Source organism: Carlito syrichta, unplaced genomic scaffold (assembly GCF_000164805.1).
Source record: "Carlito syrichta isolate Samal-C Ts95f unplaced genomic scaffold, Tarsius_syrichta-2.0.1 Scaffold153894, whole genome shotgun sequence".
In the NCBI taxonomy this organism is placed as follows: domain Eukaryota; kingdom Metazoa; phylum Chordata; class Mammalia; order Primates; family Tarsiidae; genus Carlito; species Carlito syrichta.
The window spans coordinates 119,110-126,787 of NW_007097990.1; the positions used below are offsets into that span (position 1 = coordinate 119,110).

At 51.3% G+C, this 7,678-nt stretch overlaps 1 protein-coding gene across 1 annotated transcript in view; it reads left to right on the forward strand.

Moving 5' to 3' along the window:
- Nucleotides 1-7,678, forward strand: part of ARHGEF18 (Rho/Rac guanine nucleotide exchange factor 18) — an 87,594-nt gene that overhangs the window by 71,023 nt on the left and 8,893 nt on the right. The window contains exons 17-18 of the mRNA XM_008050859.2: nt 4,785-4,963; nt 5,664-5,755. Of these exons, the coding sequence (XP_008049050.2) occupies nt 4,785-4,963; nt 5,664-5,755 (271 nt within the window). The remainder of the gene's footprint in view (nt 1-4,784; nt 4,964-5,663; nt 5,756-7,678) is intronic.

Consider the following 7,678-nt stretch of genomic DNA (forward strand, 5'->3'; position numbering starts at 1 on the left):
CAGCCGGGCATGGTAGTGCATGCCTGTAATTCCGGCTGCTTGGAAGGCTGAGGCGGAAGGCTGAGGCGGAAGGATCGCCGGAGCCCGGCAGGTTGAGCTGCGGTGGCCGGAGCGGCCACTGCACTCCAGTCTGGGCGACAGAGTGAGACTCCAACTCAAAAAAAAACCAAAAAAAAACAAGGTGGCCGAACCAGCACCCTTCTCTCTGATCTCTGAAATACTGCAGTACAAACCAGGAGGGCACGCTGAGTTGTTGACTTCTGAACAGAAACCCAAGGCATTGGCATCAGGACATCTCAGGTTTGGCTCCAGGGTTCCAAACACACACAGCTGCCATCTGAATGCAGTCGTGGGCCTGCCTGCTGTAGGCCCAGCCCTGAAGGGCCCCCATGTGGTTAGAGAGTGCCACTAGGCCAGCTGGTCAGTGTCCCCAAGCATCCCACTCACTGCCCAGGTGTGCTCTGAGCCCTGCTTTCAAGTTGCAGTTCCAAACCAGAGAGCACTCAGGACTCACCTCTGGGTTTCCTGACCATTTTCCGAGCCCCTAGAAACACACCAGCCTCCTGAGGGTGGAAAGTGACAGCCTGTGTGGCCGAGAGAACATCTCCCTTCTTCCCAAGGGCTTACTGGCTCCATCTGAGGACCCGAGCTCAGGCGGCTGCTGCTCTGTGAGCTGTGACCATGCTGACCCCAAAGACAGGGTCATGGTATCCAAGTACTGCCAGGGCTTCAGTGGCCCTACCCGCCTAGGTCTGTGTCTACCTGAAGTTGGCTTCCTCCCCTGCTGGCCTAGGGCGGCTCACAGGTCCTTTGGTGGCTAACAACACAGACAGAAACCCCTGCGGGGGGGGGATCAGGCCCTTCCCCCCCCACCCCCCCGTGGGCACCAGCCACCAAAGGCCTTAAGGAACCTGTTTTCTTCCGGTCCACCTGGAGAGGAAGGCAGTCTTTGTCACTAGACTGTTAAAATCTTGTCTCTTGCCCAAAAGCTTGAAGTAGGTTCTCAGGATGTTTCCCAGCCCCCATTGCCCGTTCCTCCCACTCTGTCCCTTGCATACTGAGTCAGGCTGGTTCATCCAGTTGTCCCATCTTCCCCAGCACACCTGTGAGCTGCCCATGTGCTCACCCATGGGTGGTGCGGCATTGATGATCCACTGCACTGACTGGCCCTGCATGCTCGTCCCACATCATGAGAGCCTGGCTCAGGGATGCTCCCCGACTTGTCTGAAGTTACACCAGACAGGCCGCTGTGTATCCCAAGAGAATGTGGCTCTGGTCAGAGGAGAGACATAAAGTGACATGTCTCCAACCCTCAAGATGCAGAGACAGACAGACCATTCACCTGGTGTCACTTTGTTCCAGAAAACTTATCATTCAGAGAGGCACAAAGGAGAAAATAAAGATCATTTGAATTCCTGACACCCAAAGCCACCAACTTGGTTATCTCTGTCTTGGGATGTCTGGTTGGCCCATCTTTATGGCATGTATATTACAAAAGCCAGGTACATAATCTTGGCTTCACAAGGTCTCTGTTGTCACTAATCAACGCTACCACTGCATTGTGAAAACCTCCATAGAGAGTGCCTACATGAACAGGCATGGCTAGGTGCCAATAGAACTTTATTTACAAAGCTGGGCAGTAAGCAGATTCAGCCCATGGACTATAGTTTGCCAGTTCCTGGGGTCTCCAGTGATAGAATACATGTATTTTAGGCTGGGCACAGTGGCTCATGTCTGTAATCCCAGCACTTTGGGAGACCGAGGCAGGGAGATTAATTGGGGCCCAGAGTTTGAGACTAGCCTGGCTACATAGCAAGACCCCATCTCTACAATAAATAAAACAATTAGCCGGGCATGGTGGCATGCATCTATAGTCCCAGCTGCACTTGGGAGGCTGAGATAGGAGGATTACTTGAGCCCAGGAGTTCGAGGCTGCAGTGAGCTATGATCGCACCACTGCACTCCAGCCTCGGTGGCAGAGTGAAACCTTGTCTCTAAAAAGTAATTAATTAATTTTTTTTTTTTTTTTTTTTTTAGTCAGAGACTTGCTCTGTCTCCCGGGCTGCAGTGCAGTGGCACAGTCACCACAGCCTCAACCTAATAGACTCAGGCCTCCCACCTTAGCCTCTGGAATAGCTGGGGCTACAGGCGTGTACCACCACACTTGGCTAATTTTTTAATTTTTTTGTAGAGACAAGGTGTTGCTGCATTGCCCAGGGTGATCTCAAACTCCTGAGCTCAAGTGATCCTCCCACCTCGGCCTCTCACAGTGCTAGGATCACAGGCATGAGCCACTGCCCCCATCCTAATTCGCTTTTTAAAAAAAGAATCCATGTAGTTTAAAACACTGTTATTTGTACTTTTCATATTCCTTTAAAACCTGTTTTTTTGTTCCAATTCATCATGGCATGAACCTGTCTCCCATCTCAGCACGTCTGTTCTGCAGCAGTGGGTAGGGGGAGGTTATCTGTTTGTTTTTTGAGTCAGAGTCTCACTCTATCACCCAAGCTGGAGTATAGTGGGAGTAGGTGGGACTACAAGTGCACACCACCATACCTGGCTAATTTTCTAATGTTCTTTTTAGAGATGAGGTCTCACTGTGTTGCCCAGGCTGGTCTCCAACTCCTAGACTCAAGCAGTCCTCCCACCTCAGCCTCCCAAGGTGCTGGGATTACAGACGTGAGCCACCACTGCCCGGCCAGCAGCATCGTGCTATACAGTTGCCTGCCCTTTTTTGTATCTTAGGCCGGGCACAGTAGCTCACGTCTGTAATCCCAGCACTTTGGGAGGTGGAGGTAGAAGGATCGACTGGGGCCCCATCGTGTATTTTTGTTTCCTCTATCTTTTGTTGTCAGGCACATCAGGTTTTTCTAGAAGAAACAACAGAATATTTGCTTGCACTGTCAGGTGAATTTCCTCAGAAGTTTTAGGCGGTGGGCTTCCTGGATCAAACCAGAGGGTTGACAAGCAGAGCTCCACATGACTGACTCTAGAATAATTTATTTTGGAGGGAACAGCAGTATCACACTAGAGGTTCAGGCGCCAGGGATTTGAAATGGGAAAACAAACCAGGAATGTCTGGGGCTGTTCCTCCTATGGTGATCTGGGGAAAACTGGTGTGTTCTAACCAGAGTATCAGTTTGCTCGGGGAGCCACAGCAAAGACCCATGGACTAAGTGGCTTAGGCCCCAGAAATGGATTGTCTCACCTTTCTAGAGGCTGAAGTCCAAGGTCAAGGTGTCGACTGGGTTGGTGCTCCCAGGCCTCTCTCCTTAGCTTGCAGGTGGCTGCCTTCTGTGTCCTCATAAGGTCTTTCCCCTGTGCATGTCCGTGTCCTAATCTCCTCTTATAAGGACCCCAGTCAGATTACATTAGAGCCCATTCTGGTGACTTCGTTTTACCTTGGCACACTCAGAGGTGCTGGGTGTCAGGACTTCAACATATCAATTTGGGAAACTCAATTCAACCCACAACAGCCAGTTAAAATGTGCATTTTGCTGGTCCATTGTAGCATACATTACCTCTCTCTCTCTTTGAATTGAAGTCTCACTTTGTCACCCAGGCTGAAGTGCAGTGGCACGCTCACGGCCACCACAGCCTCGACCTGCTAGTCTCAGGCTCTCCTTCCACCTCAGCCTTCCTAGTAGATGGAACTACAGGCATGCAACACCATGCTCAGCTAATTTTTTATTTATTGTAGAGACGAGGTCTCACCAAGTTGCCCAGCCTGGTCTCAAACCCCTAGGCACAGGTAATCCTCTCACTTCCACCTTCCAAAATGCTGGGATTATGGGCATGAGCCACCATGCCCAGCTAGCATTCTCTCTTGAAGGATGCACGACAGAAGAGAAATACCCATTGCCTCCAGGTGGCCTGTGGCACAAGGAGAGAGGAAAGATCTGTTTGTTGTTATATACTGTTTTATCTTTTAAGTTTTGTAGTGTATACGTGCATTAGTGATTATTTTTTAAATGTTAAGCATATTGAATTGACACATTAAAAGGACACCAGGGACATGGTGGTTCACTTTGGGAGGCTGATGTGGGGGGATTGGTAAACCCAGGAGTTTGGGCAACACAGCAAAACCTTGTCTCTGCAACAAATCAGGTTAGCCGGTCGTGGTGACGCACACCTGTAGTCTCAGTTACTCAGGAGGCTTAGGCAGAAGGATTGCTGCACCCAGCTGGTCAAGCCTGGGTGACAGTGAAACCCTGACTCAAAAAAAAAAAAAGCATACTAGGATATATTACAGTCATGTGCTTTTTCCCCCAGATGATAAAATATTTCTGCTTTGGTTTTTTTGTTGTTTTGTTTTTGAGTTGGAGTATCACTCTGCTACTCAGGCTGTAGTGCCGTGGTACTCTCATGGCCACCACAGCCTCAAACTGCTGGGCTCAGGTGATCCTTCTGCTTCAGGCTTCCAAGTAGCTGAAACTACAGGCGCATGCCACCATGCCCAGCTAATTTTTTGACTTATGGTAGAGACACGGTCTTGCCAAGTTGCCCAGGCTGGTCAAACCCGTGGGCTCAGGCAATCCTCTTGCCTCAACTTTCCAAAGTGCTGGGATGGCAGGCGTGAGCCACCATGCCTGGCTAAATATTTCTGCTTTGAATTGTTTAGAAAGAAACAGGGTAGGCGACAGTGAGACTCCAACTCAAAAAAAAAGAAAGAAACAGGGTGGACAACATCCCCTCCTAGACCCCTCCCCCAAGTCTTGGGATCTTGCTGCTGTCCAGGTACAGCGGGTAAAAGGTGACATCCCCACCCTGTTTTACCCTTATAGGACTCGAAGCCACCTGTCATCTCTCTCCAGAAGCTCATCGTGAGGGAGGTGGCTAACGAGGAGAAAGCCATGTTTCTGATCAGCGCCTCCCTGCAAGGTCCCGAGATGTACGAGATCTACACCAGCTCCAAGGAGGACAGGAACGCTTGGATGGCCCATATCCGGAGGGCTGTGGAGAGGTGAGCAGTCCAGGTGCACTCCCCACTGGTGGGTGTACTCTCAGCTTTGATGGTCAGCCAGCCAGCTGTGACCCACATGCCCTCATCCCAGCTTGGGATGCAGGACGCCCTTCTGGCGCCTTCTAACACGGCTCAACCTGTCAGATGCTCCAAGGCCCAGATGTCTCTGGCCAGGGACTGGATCTGGACCCGCTTACCCATCAGCCACTGCTCTTCTTATCCATCGGCCATGAGGGCTGTCTGCGCACCCACAGTCTGGGGCCAGACTATTGGGGGCAGGGTGTGGCATCTTGTCCTTTCTCCTCAGGCTGAGTACCCCTGGAGACCCCAGCCCTGTCTTGATATCCTTCCCTCCCTCTCTTGATGTCTAGAGGCTTCCAGGCCTTCCCCTGCTCCACACTCTCTTGGGACTCTATAGGGCTCACAGCCTCCCCCTCGTGGCTGGCAGATCCCTGGCTAGCGTGCTATTCCCTGGACTCCTTCTCCAAGGCATGACCAGGCACTGAAAACTGCTGCCTGGTTTCTCTCTGAGGCTGGACACATGCCAGTAGGTCTCTTCTCCTCCCAAACCATTGACCAAAGCTAAGTCACTCTCAAAGCCAGGGATGATCTTGGCAGCTGGTTCTGCAGAGCTAGCATCTATGCCAGAGGCCGGCCAGACTGTGAGGCACCACTGCCCACCTGTCCTCTCTCCCTGCAGCTGCCCCGACGAGGAGGAAGTACCCTTCAGCGAGGCTGAAGAGGAGAAGAAGATGGTCAACGCCCGCACCCAGAGACTCAGGGACTTCCGAGGTGAGGGGAAGTCAGCCTGACAGCTGTATCCCATGTAGAGACAGCCCCACAGAGTTCTCCTCAGTCCTGGGCCCCCCTTTGGAACTGGCCATGGAGACGACCACGACCCCAGTGCCTGGCGTTTCCTGCAGGCTGTCCTGTGTCCTGAAGCTCTGAGAGTGGTTAGAATGGGGCTGCATCACAAGGAGGCACTCCCAGGAGGCCGCGTGGCCCGTCTGAGTGGTGGGGAAGGGAAGGGAGTCGTGCTTGGGGCCTGAGCCCTTTCCTGACCGACCTCGTTCAAGCAGAGGCTCAAGGTGGGGGGTCCCAGGTCCTGTTCAGAGGCGACCCCATGGGGACCCCGGAGTAGCATGGGGCCCCCACAGCGTTTTCCAGAGCGAGCCAGACCCAGACCAGCCTGGCTGCATGACCAGAGCCTCCCTGCATCTCAGCTGCCTCTTCCCTGTTTGTGTACCTGCTTTATTGAGGTAGAATTCACTTACCCTATAATTCACCCACTTCGTTGTTCAGGTCAGCAGCTTTTAGTGAAGTCACAATCATGCAGCATCACATCAATTTTAGAACATTTCCGTCACCCCAGAACAAACCCCGTCCCCAGGAGCAGTCACACCTCCTCCCTTCCCCAGCCCTTGGCACCACAAATTCCTTCCATCTCTGGATTTGCAAGTTCTGGACATTTCGTTTGTATAAATGAATCTGATGCCTGGCTTCTTTCCTAGCACCGTGTTCTCTGTTCCATCCACATGGTAGCCTGTGTCAGAGCACTATCCCTTTCCATGGCTGAGCCATATCTAGTATATGGGTGGACCACTTAGGGCTGATCCATTCTCCTCCCTGTCCTATGAGAGTTCCCTGAGGTAAAAATCAGTAACAATTCCTAGTACCTTGTGTCAGGAGCATACTCCCTCCTTCCCTTTCACTGACTGGGTTGTTTATTTTTAAATTAGGTAACCTTTATTTTAGAGTTGGAGTCTCACTCTGTCACCCAGGCTGTCACCCAGGCTGTCACCTAGGCTGAAGTGCAGTGGTATACTCACAGCCACCCCAGCATCAATCTGCTGGGCTGAGACGATCCTTCCGCCTCAGCCTTCCAAGTAGCCAGAACTACAGGCATGCACTAACATGCCTGGCTAATTTTTTATTTATTGTAGAGATGAGGTCTTGCCAAGTTGCCCAGGCTGGTCTTGAGCCCACGAGCTCGCCTTAGCCTCCCAAAGTGCTGGGATTACAGGCTGAGCCACTGAGCTCAGCTCAAAATTAGGTAATCTTTAAATAATAAGTGCATAAAATTAAATAGTATACATTGTATTTCTCTTTGCTTTGGCTTAAGGAGTCTCTCTCTCTCTCTTTTTTTTTTTTTTTTTTTTTTTGAGTTGGAGTCTCACTCAGTCGCCCAGACTGGAGTGCAGAGGCCGCTCCCGGCCACTGCAGCCTCGACCTGCTGGGCTCCAGCGATCCTTCCGCCTCAGCCTTCCGAGTAGCCGGAATTACAGGTATGCGCTACCATGCCCGACTGATTTTTTGATTTTTTGTAGAGATGAGGTCTTGCTGCCCAGGCGGGTCTCGAACCCGCGGGCTCAGGCAATCCACTCACCTCAGCCTCCCAAAGGCACAGGATTACAGGCTGAGCTACCGAGCCCGGCTTCTTTCTTTTTTAATAAGTGTAAATTGGAGCATATTAATTAATTAAAATGTCCAAGAGAGGCAGTTTTTCTCACCCATGCCAGTTCTGGCATATCTCCTTCCTCTCTTCTTTCTCTAATAAACTTTGTTTTAAAACTTGGATAAAAAATAGCCAGGTGTGGTAGCTCACGCCTGTAATCCCAGCACTTTGGGAGGCAGAGGCAAGAGGATTGCCTGAGGCCAGGGGTTCAAGACCAGCCTGGGCAACTTGGAGAGACCTCATCTCTACAATAAATCAAA